Source organism: Vulpes vulpes, chromosome 7 (genome assembly GCF_048418805.1).
Source record: "Vulpes vulpes isolate BD-2025 chromosome 7, VulVul3, whole genome shotgun sequence".
Taxonomy (NCBI): Eukaryota; Metazoa; Chordata; class Mammalia; order Carnivora; family Canidae; genus Vulpes; species Vulpes vulpes.
In genome coordinates this window covers 85,229,702-85,244,058 of record NC_132786.1, presented here as the reverse complement: position 1 = coordinate 85,244,058, position 14,357 = coordinate 85,229,702, and the positions used below count along the sequence as shown (strand labels likewise).

General features: G+C 37.3%; 1 protein-coding gene across 8 annotated transcripts in view; it reads left to right on the top strand.

Moving 5' to 3' along the window:
- Nucleotides 1-14,357, top strand: part of SGCE (sarcoglycan epsilon) — a 69,163-nt gene that overhangs the window by 5,241 nt on the left and 49,565 nt on the right. For 5 of the 8 annotated variants that reach the window (XR_012002665.1, XM_026003776.2, XM_026003775.2 and 2 more), the window contains exon 2: nt 10,658-10,765. The exons of the other annotated variants lie outside the window; for them this stretch is intronic. Coding sequence is in view for 4 of the 5 variants with exons in the window: in XM_026003776.2 (XP_025859561.1) it covers nt 10,658-10,765 (108 nt within the window). In the remaining variant the exon portion in view is untranslated. The remainder of the gene's footprint in view (nt 1-10,657; nt 10,766-14,357) is intronic. 8 annotated transcript variants of the gene reach the window in all.

Sequence of the window (14,357 nt, the reverse complement as noted above, 5' to 3'; positions counted from 1 at the left end):
AAAAGTAGACATAAACTCTCTTCTGTTTGCTCCGGAAAGCAGAACTAGCATCAGTGGGTAAAAGGTAGAGATGGATTTCAACTCGAGACCTTTCTAACAGTGCAGCTCATCAAGGGAATCAACTTAACACCTTTACTTGGACTGTTCTTTTAATATATCAGAAATATTCACCTTTATTGCAATTCATGTTTAATCTGAAGGCCATGATAACATTTTCGTGTAGGACAGCAAAGATACTTGTGATGGAAACATTTTTTTTTTTCTGATAAACTGTCCAAGAAGAATAGCCCTATGTGTTGCAAGTTGATCTCTTACAACTTGAAAGTAGCTGCAACTGGGCAATTTAACACATTCCTTCCTACCCTCTTATTCTGTTTCAAACATGAATATCTGAGAAGAGAATTAAAGGGCTTTTGGCTTTGTTGGTTTTTTTCCTCCCCCACTGCAAAGTGTCCTGGCCTTAACTTGTCTCCTATCGTTCCTCCTTTCCTGATGTTTCTTGCTGGCTGGGAGCAGGCTTCCCCGGGCAGAGTGGCCGCAGATGCTGGGGCACCCAGGGTTAAGGAGGAGCAGCCGCCGCGGCTGGGCTGGCCGCTGGGGCAGGACAGCTAAGCCCTTGACTGCTAGATCCTTTTACCCTGAGGGAAATGGGGGGCAGTTCTCCTTTCTGCAGTGTTCACCCCTCATATATCTTTGCAATACTTAGTTACAATTTTTAAGCTTTTCAGTTGAAGATAAAACCTTTCCATCAAAAGTAGCGTCCACCCATGTGCTGTTTTAACTTCTCTCCATTTCAGGTTAACCTGGATTCTGACCCTCTCAGGGGCACATTCTTAGCGTCTCAAACATGTCTTGTGGCAGATATTCTTTCTCCTCCATCCACCTATTGATTGTCCAGTCTGATTACTGTACCTAACTTTGGAAACTTGATTGCTCAAAATTAATTTGTAGAGTACACCACAGAGGATCCCACTTCTGAGGAGTGATGACTTGTATCACGTCTGGCTCCACAGAAACTAATTTTATGTCCCGGGGCCTTGAAAACTAAGGGGGACTTGGATGAGAGATGTAAAGAAAGAGGAAAACATTCTTCAGATCTTTTTTTTTTTTAAACCAACTTTTTCCTTCCTCTTTTACTCCTGCCACTTTCCCCCTTCTCCCCCACATGGCCACAATGTTCTCGCTCAAATTGTTAGGTCAGGAATATGGTCACTCTAACTCTGTGTGAAGTATATTTTTTTCATGTTGAACAAGTTTCTCCTTATTTTCTTTATCTTTTATAAAAGTGCCTTGCACTTCTGTGGGATTGTAATAATGCACAGGGCAACTTGTAATGGCTCGCTTCCCAGTTGTTGAAGATGCCACAGGCGTTCCTGCGCTGAGCTCATATTTCCGAGAGAGAAATGCTCAGAGATGAGCTTCTGGCTTGTCAGCGCTCGTTCACCTGATCCACAGGCAGCTAGTTGTGATTCCTTGAATGCAATGCTTGCTCCTGCTCCTGGGAAGTAAATAATCCTGTGTTAAATTTTGAAGCTTAAAAGAAGTCGTCTTAGGAAATAAATAGGTGGTCTCAAAACTTAAGTTGCTTGACATGATTACTAACATTCTATTCTTGAAAAAAAATTAGTGTGAGTAAAGCTAAAGTGCTGTTTCTTCTAGAGTCACTTTGGTAGAATTTTTATTTTTGGATCTTCCTTCACTAAGAAATTTTATGCCATATTTATGCAATAGTGGTTTAAATGTGTTTTATTACTTACAAAGCACTCATCTTTAGCATGTCTCACTTTCTACTTAATTGCCTTGGACTAATCAGATTTTTAGAATAGATCTTCGGCATTCTGTACCACGGGAATTGCCACGGCATCTGTTGTGACATGGAAGGCAGACTTTTTCTTTTCTGACAAACGAAGCTGCTCATTTCAAAAATGCTTAGGAGTTAGACAGCTCTGGTGTAAATTCTTCCCTGTTCTTTAATGCTTCACTCATTCGTCTGGTCACCACTTTGATTATTATGGAGATTTGGGGTTTATTGCAAATTTGAAAGAAGAGATCACAGTTAATTTTCCGATAGTAGTTAAAGTGAAATATTTTAGTTTCCTGTTTCTTCAGCAATAGGCACACATATAAAGTTATTCTTTTACCTTGGAATGCAGAAGAAAAGAAAAAAAACTCGCCCCAAGGGTCTTTTTGTTGATTTTTTTTCCTCCTTAGCAAATTGGTGTTTCCTGTTATGCAGTAAAATGACGCTAGTTTTTCTGTCCTGTGAAATAGTTAATCAGTGTAGCACCTTTAACATTTTCCATTTTTTTCTATAGCTATAGAGTTGATTCTAATCAAAGACCAGTACTGCAGAAGTGGAAACAGAACAGGTTGCTACATGTGCTTATCAGAATTTGAAATGTATGCTATGTTTTTGTGTAGCTGTTTTACTTCTAAGAGTTTAGCTTGCAGATAGACTTCTGAAAGTGCTTAAAAGTATAAAGATGTTTATTGTAGTATTGATAGCAACAATGAAAAATTAGAAAAAGTACTGGTCATCTCTACTAATTATTCTTTTTTAAATTTATTTCCTGGGTGTCAGCTGGTTTTGAGACTCCTGTTAGATGCTGGGGATTATATGGTCCCAGCTTAATGGAACTTTGACGCTACTGGAGTTGATAAAGATTAATCAAATAATCACACACATATATGTGCCCTTAGAGCTATGATAGGTGCTACAAACACTACTAGGATTTCTAAGGAGAGGATTTGGCCAGGGGGATTAAGGGAGGCTTCTCTGAGGAAGTACTCAGATATGAAGGATGAGTAAATGTTAGTGAGGTGAAGAGGAAAGGTGTATTTGAGGTAAAAGGAAGAGCTCTGTAGAGGCCCTGGGGCAGATTGACTTGGCAAATAGAAGGTGCTGGAAGAAATCCAGGGAAATTGGAGTTGAGAGAGAAGAGGGAACCCAATGTGAGAGGAAGTGAGATAGGAGGTCGGGGAGCAAATTTTGCCCAACATGTTAGACCACCTTAAAGAGTGTAATCTTTATCCTAAAATCTATGGGGAGTCTCTGGAGGGGTTTGAGGAGGACCAGATCAGATTTGCATCTCAAAAAGAGCATTTTGGCTGCTTTGTGAAGACGTTGGAGGGGTCAGAACAGCTTGCTGCTTACTAGTTCAGAAGGCTACTTTTGTAATCCTCAATGGAGATGAAGATCTCCTGTGCTGGGACAGTACTGGGGAGATGAGGCCAGGATGGACATTTGGGGGAGTAAATAGCAACAGGAGTGGGCTGTGATTGAATTCGCCATGGATACCAGCAAGAGGAGAAGTCAAGGACGATTTCTAGATTTCTGTCATATTCAGAGGGATGAATGGAGGTGCCCTTCATGGCATGAGGAATGACGGAAGAGGCCCAGACTTCAAGGGGGAAGATCAGGAGTCCTATTCCGTACAGGCTGACTCCGAGGTGCCGATAAGGAAATTATGTTTGCGCCACATGGTGTGAAGCAGTGCAGCCTTCAAATGTGGTATCATGTAAACACGTCCGAGATATATGATAAGGAAAAAAAAGTGTGGTCATATTATGTAAAAAAGATCCTGCGGTGTGTGTCTATGTGTATGTGCACAAACACAGGTCTGCGTAGGCATACACGTGGAAAGATGCAGAGCCTATTGAGAGTGGCTCCCCTAGGCATTGGAGAGAGGCCACAGATAGATGAGAGGGGATTTTTACGTTTTGTACCCTCCTGGTTATACTATTTGAATACGTTGCAGTGAGGATATAGGGCTTCTGTAATCAAGAAAAGGAATGACAGTTCCGAGTAAACAACAAATATGAGAGTATTTCTCTTTCAGAGGTTTCTTAATTAGAAAAACCTCGTAAGGATTATTGTGTGTGTGTGTGTTTTATTTTGAACAGAGTTTTTCTGACAGTTTGACTTCCCTAACCCAGTAGTAGTTCTTACACTCTGTCTTTTAATCCTTTTCCACTAGATTGCACTATTACACTAGATTTCACATAGTCTGTGTACTATTTGCTATTCTTCCTTTTCTAAATTTTATTAGTTTCAAAATAGTCCAAACATTTTGCAGATCAGGACATTAAATTATAATAGTGTGTATAACTACCACATCTATCAGGCATCCCTTTTGTTAAGGGTCCCACTGGTGCTCCCTATTCATCTAATGTTTCTGAAATGGAACACAGTACCGTTTCCAGGCTGTGGAATCACAGTATATGTTTTGGTCAGGCTCTTTGAGCAAAGGAGCAAAATTACCAAGAGAAGAGGATAACCGTCCCTTCTCCATTAACTATTCTATCAAATCAACACTTTTTCTTTTATTGGACATTTAATCTCCCCCCACCACCAATTTTGATATGTATGATGCAAAGTTGAATCTTGTGTCCATGCAATTTTTGCTTCTGTTGCTTTATTTCCTCAAGAAAAATTCCTAAGAGTTTATGAGAGTCAGAGATAGCACGTATCAATATGACTTGCTTCTTATTACATCTGGCTTTCCTCAAAAGGATTAAGCTGTAGCTTTCACCCAGCATGCCGTGGCCAGTGCCATCTTCTCAATCCTCCGGGAGGCCACATGGACTTGGGGGTGGTTAGAGCCCCTGGGCTATTGCCTCTGCTCATTAGCAGCCTCCAGCATTTACTCCACTCAGCTATGAAGTATTATCATTTCTCATGTGTCTCCTGACTGTGAAAACAAAGAGTGCTAAAGTCTATAATGCCAACTGGATTCACAACAATTTTTTTCATTTAAACGTTTACTTTTTAAGAAATTACATTTAAAGGAATCTCAGATTTTCTTCATATTGTAGATTAAATGCAATAAGAGCTCACGTTTTTTGAGAACATCATTTTGTGCGAAGCACTTTTCTGAAGATTTTAAATGTATTATCTTGTTTAATATCTCATAAAATGTTTCTATGAACCAGCACTAGACTGTCACTGGCAGAGAAGGAAACTGAGGTACAGAGACAGTATATAACTTGTCCAGTGGACAAAAACTAGGATTTTAACCCAGACACTCTGTCTTCCGAGACTCTGATAGAAAACACTGTATTTCTGTATTCCAACTTAATTTCACTCTAATGTCTAATATCTTACCTAGCTTGCACTAAAATTATGAAATTCAAATAATTTTCAAATGTGTTTAATAATGACTTATGTTTTCTCTGCTGGAACTCTAATGTTTTAACAAAGTTTGAATGCTTCTTATTTCAACATTCTTAGGTTTAAAATCCTGCTGTTAATTTTTCTCTTAGCAATATCTTTTCCTGAGGTTTGAATGGACAGGTCTTTCCAGCAAAGCTTTCTCCGTCCGTGGTTTCCAACTTTTTAGTTCTCCTATTTTAATGAATTACCATTCTCTCTTTATGGTAATTCCTCAATCCATTGAGAAGTGGAGGTGGGAGTCCAGAAGGTTTTCAGTTGTAAAGTCAGCCTATGTTTGGTACATATGCGACTCAGTTGAATATCCTATATACCCTTGAATTCTGTAGTTCTTCTATCAGCCTTCTAGAGTTCATATTTGTCTATGAGTATTACCTGATGAAATTGTGTAACCCACCTTCCTAAACTCTCCATGGTGGAGTCATGAATATGTGTTTTTAAATTTTTTTGTTACAAAAAATTATTCCATAATGCATGGAATACATTTTTATGGGCATTGACTCATTCTTGATATTTCTAATTCAGGGGAAACAGTTTTTCTGGAAAGAAAAATAAGTCGAAGATGACTTACTAGTAATGACAATATTTCAAATTGCATTTAAAAATATGTAGTTTACAAAATGCTTTCCCATTTAACCATTTGGGGTTAGTATTGATGAGTAGGTGACATGGACTTTGTGGTAAGCCAAAAAATGGGTTCAAAATTCAACTCTGCCACTTAGTAAATATATGACCTGAGTAAGTTACATGATTTCCCAAGACTTCTGGTCCTCACTGCAATATGGAACAAGTAATGCCTACTTCACATAGGTGATAATGTAAGGATTAAATCACTTAATAGATATAAAATCACTTAATAGATATAAAACTCGTGCCTCACACACTTAGCATTCAAAACATGGTAGCTAACAATAATGTCAACATTTTTGGAAAAATATGAAATCATCTTAATATGAGATACAATGTAAAAAGTATTAAGGATGGTTGCATAAAGGAAGGGAAGAGATGTAGGGGTAAGGAGGCAACATAGTGATTTGGGGAATGGTGAGAGAAGCAAAGAGATGTCAGGGACGTGAACTGTATATCCACTTTATGAAAACAAAGTCTGTGTCCCCTTCCAGTGAAATATGAAAAGAGACAGATGAGACAGTAGACAGAGAAAGACATGACAGTTTGGTTCTAAAGTGAGTGTGTTAATCAGATTAAATTTCATTTGGCATTTCCTGCTGTTTACTTGGACAACAATGTCGGAGTAAGTTATTATTTCTTTCCCTGGACATTCTGATTAGCTCATCAGCAATCAGTCACCATTCACAGCTCTTCAATTGCTTTTATTAAATAACAAACCCCTCCTTCCCAAGTCTGCAAATTATTCAGGTTTGGGAAAGAGTAATGTCTCTTCAGAGAGTGTTTGCCCCAGGCCAGATGAAATGTCGTCAGTCATGCTGCTACAAGACTCAGAATAAATCATGGAATATTAAGACAAACTTTAAGTACTGTATGGTTTCTAGGGAATTTCAGAGCATGCCAGCCACCTTTGGGTTAATTCAGGCTTTGATGATTTTTGAGAGGAGGTGTTGAGGAATTGGTTAAATTGTCTATGCCAGTTAATTGTCTGAATATCTCTTTAGTTTGGGCTGTGTAAATGCAGTATGTATGTTATTCTTTGCTTTTGTGTTTATGAATTACAGCAAAACTCACAACCAGGTACAATTGTAGCAGAGATTATCACGAACCCGATGAGCACAGTGGAATTTCTTTCAAGATTTCTGAAGATGGTCTGTTATCTTTGGAAGGAGTCCAAGAACCAGTCTATACACATTGAAATTTTTTTGCACGTTAGATTTAATCTTGAAAAGTTATGTATAGAGCAAATATTTTTTAAATTAAGTTATATTTTCCCATGCTAACTAAGGAAATTTGTTCTCACAGAAAAAGAAATGCTTTGGTCTTTTTATAACAAAAATCAAACTTTAAAATCAGAGCGTTTTTCAGTGAGTATCTGCATTTGTCATTGCATGGATTATAGTAATTTTCTATACAAGAAGCTAGTCGAGTAGATCCATTATCTTGGACACACAATTAAAAACAAATAGTTATTTCCATGTTATTGAGATTCCTTTCCCGAGGTGTGGGACCTGAATGATTAAGCAGGCCTACCATCTGTGGTGTTGTGTCTTGCCTTTAGTGACATTGTATGGTGGGTGGTATCATAAGAAAAATTGTCTTTTTTTTTTAAATTAGATGTATTGGTCTTGTAGTCTTCTGTGGTCAGAGGAGAACTTTAGGTGGATCTCTATGAAGTTTTTAAAAAATGAATATGCTCAAAGCAGTGCTGCCCTTAAAATAGAGCAATATCAGTGGGATGTCTTATGCCACTTCCATTTTTTAATGATTGAGAAACCAATCAAATTTGTCTTTTGAATCTTGTAAAAGCCAACTGGATGACCTTTATATAGGACCTGGAAATTATGAGCAATGATATGCTGGCTCACCTGGCAAGGACGTGACAGAGTGGAAGACAAAAATATCTCATAAGACTTGTCATCTTGGTAAATTCTTAAAATCACTCATAAAGTACAATATGTGTAGTTTTGTGTGTATAACTCTGAACACCGATTCTTATGCATATATAGTCTGTGAACTGCTGTGCTAAAACAAAGGAGGGAACAAAAGGGATGCTGTCTGGATACTCAGACCATTCTCTTTTTATGGTAATTCCTCAATCCATTGAGAAGTGGAGGTGGGAGTCCAGAAGGTTTTCAGTTGTAAAGTCAGCCTATGTTTGGTACATATGCGACTCAGTTGAATATCCTATATACCCTTGAATTCTGTAGTTCTTCTATCAGCCTTCTAGAGTTCATATTTGTCTATGAGTATTACCTGATGAAATTGTGTAACCCACCTTCCTAAACTCTCCATGGTGGAGTCATGAATATGTGTTTTTAAATTTTTTTGTTACAAAATATTTTGGGGTGTGAATATGTATTTTTAGAGAGCTGCCCAAGTGATTCTTATATGAGCAGTGTGTTGCCTTTGGAACTCAGTGATCAGGAGAACCCAACGGGTGGGATATTTTGCCACAAGAGACTGTTATGAACATTTCTGATCCTATTTCAGATTACATTATTTAGGAAGTGACTACTGTAATTCTTATCTAGATTTAAAAGGACATAATTTCAATTGTTAAGCAAATTAACCATCTATTAGGTGAACCATCCAGGAAATAGATCTTTTGGCAGATATAACGTGAGTACACTTAATTTTGCATATTTTAAATATTACATACAACCAAGTCATTCATTTGCTTGGGATGCTGAGGCATTTGATTCCCACTCACAGGTATCACTGAAATGATCACCTGAGGTTTTGTTTGCTTGTTGGTTTTTAATAACTTGGGTTTTGAATTGTATTCTTTTTTTTATTTGGAAGGGAACTTGGTATTTCTTATAATCTTATTTAAGCTCAGAATTTTCTTCAAAATTCAGTTTAAAAAATAAAATACAGTTCATCTCTGATCTACTAAGGTGAGGAGCCCTTTCAACATGAAGTTTTCTGTGCCCCTACCAATGTTTTTGTCTTTACTTCTCCTTCCTTTCCGAATCATGAGGTATTTTCTTTACTTGTATGTGCTGGTCTTACCCACTCTGGTTTCTCCTGCACTGTGTCTGGTGAGTTTTGTTCCTTTTCTTTCTCCTGGGTTTCTTTTTCTCACCATTTGTCTTTTCCTCAGCTTCTGATCGAAATCTGTTCCCCTGCACTCACATAACCAGCCCTCTCTGCACTTGGCCGTGTCTCAGTTTATCCATCGTATCATTTCATCTCTTTGCTCCCCTATCCTGGCCAATGTTCTTGAAAGATTAACTGTATTTGTTGCATCTACAACTTGACCTTTTGCAGTTTGGCTTCTATTCTTATCACTTTGTTGGAACTCAACTTTCAAGGAGTCACCAGTAACGTCTCACTTTACACACCTAGCAGTCTTTTCTAAACTCTCATTCTCTTTGACCTTTTTGCGGTATGTGAGAGTGTGGATTCCACTCTCCTTGATACCTCTTCCGTGACATATGTGACACTTCAGGTTCAGTTGTCCAACCTCTTTGACTGCCCTGTCTCTTATTTCTTTGCTGAATCATCCTCTGTGCTTGCAATATAAATGTATTTATTAACATGTTCTTTTCTCTTTGCTGTCCCTCCCACTTTTTTGTGCATTACTTCTTGGTATATTTCAGCTCCAGAAGCTAGGACCAAACTATGGGGTATATCCTGGGGGGGCAGGGTTCTTGGACTGAGCTGAACCCAGAGGAAACATACCTGAGATGGTTAGAGGAAAGGAGAATGAGAGTGAGACCCATTGTTATAGTTAGGAAAATGGTACCCAAATCCCATGTCTGAAAGGTAAGGATGAAAAATGGAGTAACATTAAGAGTGGTAGATTGGTTGATGGGAAATAAGGTAGATGAATGGCTCAAGAACACGAAGGTTTATCTTCTCCAGATCACTTTGTATATGAGGGTACCCAATACATATTACCTGGGAGCATGGTCTACTTAAAGAATTGTACTGGGGTTTCGCCTCAAACATCATTCCACTGGGGATGAACATCCAAATGTATCTGAAGCCCCAATAAGTTCTCTTATGTACCAGAGTTCTATTTCCATCTTCCTCTTAGATGGTTTTACCTGATAACCAAGTGGCACCCTGAATTTAATATGGCTCAAATTTATCATCTTTCTCCTGAAACTGACTTATTTTGGGGGGGATTCATAATTTATTACTGTTCTGTGTCACTCTGGATCAAATATTCAAAGTCATCTTTGATTCCCCTTTTAACTAACCCCACATGCAGCAATTTGAAAACTTTTTCTCAGTATTATCTCTATGATGTCGTATAACTGGTCCCACCTTTATTTTCCTTTTGCTTTGGCCACTGATTTATGGGCTGACTGCAGCCCTACACTCCAGAGATAGCCCCTACTAATTATCCCTTGACCCCAATTATGTTAATTTCTGCCAATGTGATGTTTCCAAAACTCAACTGTGAAATTTAAAAAATAGTTTAAACTTCTCACAACATCTCTCACCAGGAATAATATCCCTCCTAGGGTTTTTTAGTATTTATGCTTTCTGTCATTGTATATATGTGTAATTACTGTGTGTGAGTGTGTATGTATATATTTCATATACGTATATATTTCATATATGTATGTATTTCGGGTATACAAATACGTATGAAATACATATTTATGTACCTGAATTATCAATCCTTATAGATTATAAACTTATTGGGGTGCAAGACCTGTGCCTTGTTTACCTTGTATCCCCATATATTCCTTGTACTGACATGCAACAAATATTTATTAAATGGAATTAAACAGCTAGCTGGGCTGGAAGGAATCTAATCTCAGTTAATATTAGGTGACCTGGGATGGTCATTTTAATTTGACATTAATTTCATTTTTTGTGCATTTGTTTTATTCTGAAAAGCTTTTTTATTAAGCTGTGCTGATGGCATAAATGGAACAGTTAACTGGAAGACCAAACAGGCCAACAGTTTTATTATCAGCAGAAAAATGACTGGTGGGAAGAAAGATGGTGAGTTTAGGTGGTAAATCTAAATCCCCTTTGGGGAGTCAATTAAATGTCTGCTTCCAGTATTCCTTTTGCTTTTTTAGTCATGTGTGGATTCTTTTTTTGATAAGTCAGTCTGAAAAAATCCAGTTTTGTTTTCCTAATCTTCTAAAACTTCTGATCCTTTATGTTCTTAATCCATTGTTCTCTAGGTTTTTTTCTTTTGCTCTACTTCTGCCTTTTTTTTTAACGAAAAATAATTCTTGTTTTTAACCTATTGTGACCCTTATCCAGTCACTAGCTTGCCACTTATAAAAATTATTCCGGTGTGGTCATTATAACAATTTATTTATAACATTGAAAAACATTAAGAAGCACATTTAATATAAGTCATTTTAAAAACAATATACAACCTTAGAAAAATGGTCATAAAATATTTTGGCTAATTGTGGATGATTTTTGACTGTTTTGTTGCAAAACCAAATTGATGTGTTTTGCTATTAAATAATTAGATGGCACTTCTTCTCTTTTCTTTTTTTCTTTTTTTTTTTTTTAGATGGCACTTACTTTCTATTGGAAAGATGACCTGACCCTTGGATGATTGATTATTTTTTCTAAATTTTTTCTTCCCTATCATAAATGTGTCCATTAGCAATATGCCAGGACCTTTGAAATAATGCATTTCATCAGGGAGAAAAGACTTACTTAATAACCAAAAGATTAGTTGTTTTCAAAATGTCAATTATCATCATAAGCTTTTACTTAATATATTTTGATTATTTGCCCTTAAGAGCTCTCTGCCCATAAACCCCCGTCCCAACCCCCGCCCCCTCACAATTTTGGCTATATGTGGTCATGCATGTAGATGTGTAGCCTGGTTTCCATAACTTTGGGGCAGCCAAAATATTAAAAAATAACAATTTAAAAATGTTTTTTTAAAAAAGTCATTTTATGTGATTCAAATGGCTTTACTGCCATATAACAAATCCTGGGTACCTTGTAGGAGTGATTCCTGACTTACCTTGTTTTCTTTTTTTTTTTTTTAATTTTTATTTATTTATGATAGTCACAGAGAGAGAGAGAGAGAGAGAGAGAGAGGCAGAGACATAGGCAGAGGGATAAGCAGGCTCCATGCACCGGGAGCCCGACGTGGGATTCGATCTTGGGTCTCCAGGATCGCGCCCTGGGCCAAAGGCAGGCGCTAAACCGCTGCGCCACCCAGGGGTCCCCCTTGTTTTCTTCATACAGCCCTGAAGTTGGGGATCACTAGCTTTTCTCCAGCTATCACCAAATTATTCCTTAGCTGGAATCATTCACTCCCAGCTCTGTTTCACAATAGGACAGAGGCTTCCAATTCTCTTCTACACAGCTGTTTTTGAAACAAATCCATAAATACCTTTGCATTTCTAAGGAATTTTAATCGCTAATATCTTTAAGAAAACATAGAGTTTTATAACAATAACTTCCCATGAGAAGATGACAGAAATTTATTTTAAAAAGCAGTAAATGCATTTGTTCTAGGACTAAGCCCATCATCTCATAGTCCTTTCTCCAAACCCTCCTTAGATATTCTCAAGGGATTTCTCCCTGGTTCCTTCAAGGAAGTTACCCCTGATGACTACCTGTGTCTGGCTGGTTCCTTAATCAAGCTGAGCACCCTCACCTTCTTAGGCATGTACACTCTGCCTGTGTTCTAATCTTCCTAGTTTAGGACCCACATGGCACTCAAGGTTGCCATCTGCTATGTACTGATAGCTCTGTCATCTCCCAAGGACTTAGGACATGCCCTGATTTTCTGGTACCCCACGAAAGATCACCAAAACCTCTCCTTTTGAACTTCACATCATTATGCACTAAATTTACGTTCTTTCTCTTCTCTTCAGTTTCTTCTCTTTAACTTTGATCTCTAGAACTCCTGTCATCTTGGAGCATGTCCCTCTGTTTCCTATTTGATTTGCCAGAAAGGTGTTCCGTAACAAACCTGTTAAGCACTGTTGAGTCATCTACTATGTGCTTTCTTGGTGAAATGCAAGTCCTTTGCATATTCCAAGTCCTTTGCATAGAGCTTTCTCCAGAATTTTCAGATACTTGTCTTTTCCTCTTTTAAACTTCATGCTCCTGTTGGACCCTAAATTGATTTTCTCCTTGGAACCTGAGTGATAACTCAGTGACCAAAATAGAAGTGACTACTACATCTTGAATCTACTGAGGTATTGCATCCTCAGTTTCTTTGAAATCATCCTTTAGCTTCTTCCTTTTTGGTCTCCTCATCCAATTTAAATCCTATAAGGATAGGATAGGATTCAATGTACAGGGAATATATGGAGAATAATGTATTTCATCAACTATATGAAGAGAATTGTTCCTAGTTGCTCATGTAGCAAGGCCATTTTAAGTGCTACCCCAGATATCAAATGTTCTTTGAGGTGTTCTTGGCCATGAGTCCCAATCATCTCTTTTTGACAATTTCAAGAGAGCACAAAAATTTATAAGAGCATTTATATAGTAAAATAAGTTTAGTGATTGTATTTTTTGTATAACTTTCTTTTAAAATAATGTTTAGTTCTAAACTTTAACACTGGGAAGGTGTCTCTTCTATAAATAGGATTTTGGGGTCTCAGAGCAACACATTTGACATCATTCTACCTTGGCACAGATTAAATAGTTCAAAAAATTGTAAAGAGCACTCTAAATATGGGTGGAGGTAGACAAACTTAAAATTTACCCTAGAATAATTTAAATAAAAAAGGAATAAGCCTTCATATTACTAGTTTATATACTTTACTTAGATAAATATTTTCAAATTCTCCTTTCTTACTTAAGACAGCTCACTTTCCAAAATGGGTGAGCCTTAGGTTTACTAACTTTTATTGCTTTTTTTTTCCTTAAGAAACAAGAAACAAACTTTATCCTAAGAAAAAGTCAAAATAATCATGTACTGATTTACTGTTTATTTGCAACTTAAACTTTAATTTGACCTTCTTGGAAATTAAGTGATATGTACTCTGAATAATTGGTTAGAATTCTCTTCTGCCACCTTAAAGGAGCTCCTCCTTAGCTTACTGACAGTCAAGGAACTGGCATGGTTTGAAGATAGAAATATCTCTCTAGGTGACTTCTTTTCCTATGTGGTTGGAGAGGAACAGGAAGTGCTCTTAGGACTGAAAATACACATCCTCCTTTGCCTCTGAAAGGTGGCAAAGTTAGGAGGAAGAATCACAAAGTTCCAGGACTTCAAAGGACGATGTATCAGGCATATGAGTTTCTCCCTCTAGGCTCTGGTTATGATGGCTGAAATGTCTTCTTTTAAACTTCAAGTTTGTTTCTTTAAACAAAAGAATCTTTAAGTTTGTTTCCTTTTTGAAATTGTGATTATCAATGCACTTCTTCCAATTGTGCAGTGTTATTACAATAGCTTCACAAAATAAAGAATGAACTTGGATTATCTGGTCAAATTCTGGTTTGTTATCAAACCAGAGAGATAATTACAAAAGTGAAGGTGTATGCAGCATAATTAGTTTGCTGTAGCAGGTCATAATAATATAATGTACAGCCACTTATGTTTTCAAATCAACAAAATACATGACTTCCTGGGTTCAAGTCCCCGGCTTTTCCT